The sequence below is a fragment of the Passer montanus genome, unplaced genomic scaffold, assembly GCF_014805655.1.
Source record: "Passer montanus isolate IOZ18808 unplaced genomic scaffold, ASM1480565v1 scaffold63, whole genome shotgun sequence".
NCBI lineage: Eukaryota > Metazoa > Chordata > Aves > Passeriformes > Passeridae > Passer > Passer montanus.
The window spans coordinates 3,376,785-3,378,167 of record NW_024371371.1 but is presented as its reverse complement, the minus strand read 5'-3'; the positions used below and the strand labels follow the sequence as shown (position 1 = coordinate 3,378,167).

The 1,383-nt window shown below is 71.7% G+C and overlaps 1 protein-coding gene across 1 annotated transcript; it reads right to left on the bottom strand.

Annotated features, from left to right (window-relative positions):
• Positions 1-414: 414 nt before the first annotated feature.
• Positions 415-1,228, bottom strand: LOC120511191 (transcription cofactor HES-6-like). The gene is made up of 4 exons (XM_039727929.1): positions 1,154-1,228; positions 995-1,081; positions 844-919; positions 415-806 (listed from the first exon to the last, which is right to left on the bottom strand). The coding sequence occupies exons 1-4, from the start codon at positions 1,217-1,219 to the stop codon at positions 415-417; spliced, it is 621 nt and encodes a 206-aa protein (XP_039583863.1). The 5' UTR covers positions 1,220-1,228.
• Positions 1,229-1,383: the final 155 nt, after the last annotated feature.

The following is a 1,383-nucleotide window of genomic DNA, read 5'->3' as shown; positions in this document are numbered from 1 at the left end:
ACTATCGTGATTCAAAACGCACAAGGGCTTTTTCTTAAAAGGTAGCGGTGTTTGGGCCGCTTCTAAGGGCCAAGAAGAAAGAGACAGGGTTATAAAATAACTGCTGTGTCTCCACCAGAGAGCTTTGCTACTACAAACCACTTCCCTCCTCCCCCCATCCTCTCGTAAGAGCAACCCCCAAAGTTACAAAATGCCACACACGCACGGGGATGAAATGTTAACGCGGTCGCTATTAGGCTGCCAGGGGGTGACAGCGACAGTGCCCGAGTCGGCAGTCACAGCGCTGCCAGCCGCGCACACAGACACCCACAGACAGACGGACGGACACTCACACGGGCACTCACGCTCGACACACGCGTGTGCGGGGCACCCTGCCCTCGGCACGGGCCGCTCTGCGCTGACTCCGCTCCGCCGTTACCAGGGTCTCCACATGGATTTGGGCGAGCCGGGCGAGGGCCGGCCCCGCGTCTGGGGCGCGTCCAGTCCGTCCGTGGGGGTCTGGCCCGGCCCGGCCTCCGCCTCGTCCGACTCGGAGCAGCTCTCTTCGCTGGGGGCGGGCAGGGCCGGGCCCGGGCGGGCTCCGGCGGGCCAGGGGCCGAGCGCCGGCTCCGCCACAACGTCCGTGACCGAGTCCGGGCAGCCGCCCTCGCTGAGGGGCATGGACTCCAGCAGGTGGTTGAGCAGCTCGGCGGCCGTGGTGGCGTCGATGCCGGGGCAGCTGGAGACGAAGGTGTGCACCTCGTGCATGCACTGGATGTAGCCGGCGGCGAAGCGCTCGCTGGCCTCCAGGAGCCGCCGCCCGCCCCCTGCGCGGCGGGGGACAGAGAGGGGCGCGGGTGAGGCGCGGGCCGGGCCGGGCGCCCCCCGCCCCCCGGACCGTCCGCTCCAGCACCTCCGCGTTCTCCAGCTTCGCCTGAAACTGACCCGGGGCGCCGCGGCCGTCAGCGCGGCCCCGGGCCCCGCCGGCCCCCGCCCCGCCATGCCGCCGCCTCACCTCGCTGTCGGCCAGCAGCAGCCGCAGCTCCCGCAGGCTCTCGTTGATGCGCGCCCGACGCTTCTTCTCCACCAGCGGCTTCCTCGTCTGCGGGGACAACAACGCCGTCAGCACCCCCCGCCCCTCCGGGCCCGGCCACCGCTGGCCCCCGCCGCTCACCCTCCGGTCGCCGCGGGGCCCCGCGCAGCCCTCGCCGTGCGGCGAGCGCTCCCTGCCCGGCGCCATGGCCGCGCCGCTCCCTCCGCTCCCGCCCCGGGCCGCCCGCTTTATACCCCCTGATTTGCATGTCAATGAGCCCATTGGCCGCGCCGCGCGGGCAGCGCCGAGCGTTGGCCGAACGGGCCAATGGCGGCCGCGCGCTTTGTCTGCGGCGGGGCGGGGCGGAGCGG

Excerpts from the sequence above, each read along its gene's own strand:
- LOC120511191 (XM_039727929.1), bottom strand. The coding sequence starts at position 1,219 with ATGGCGCCGGGCAGGGAGCGCTCGCCGCACGGCGAGGGCTGCGCGGGG. Across the intron at positions 1,082-1,153 it reads GGCCCCGCGGCGACCGGAGG|ACGAGGAAGCCGCTGGTGGA; the intron begins GTGAGCGGCGGG and ends TTGTCCCCGCAG. Across the intron at positions 920-994 it reads TGCTGCTGGCCGACAGCGAG|TTTCAGGCGAAGCTGGAGAA; the intron begins GTGAGGCGGCGG and ends GCCCCGGGTCAG.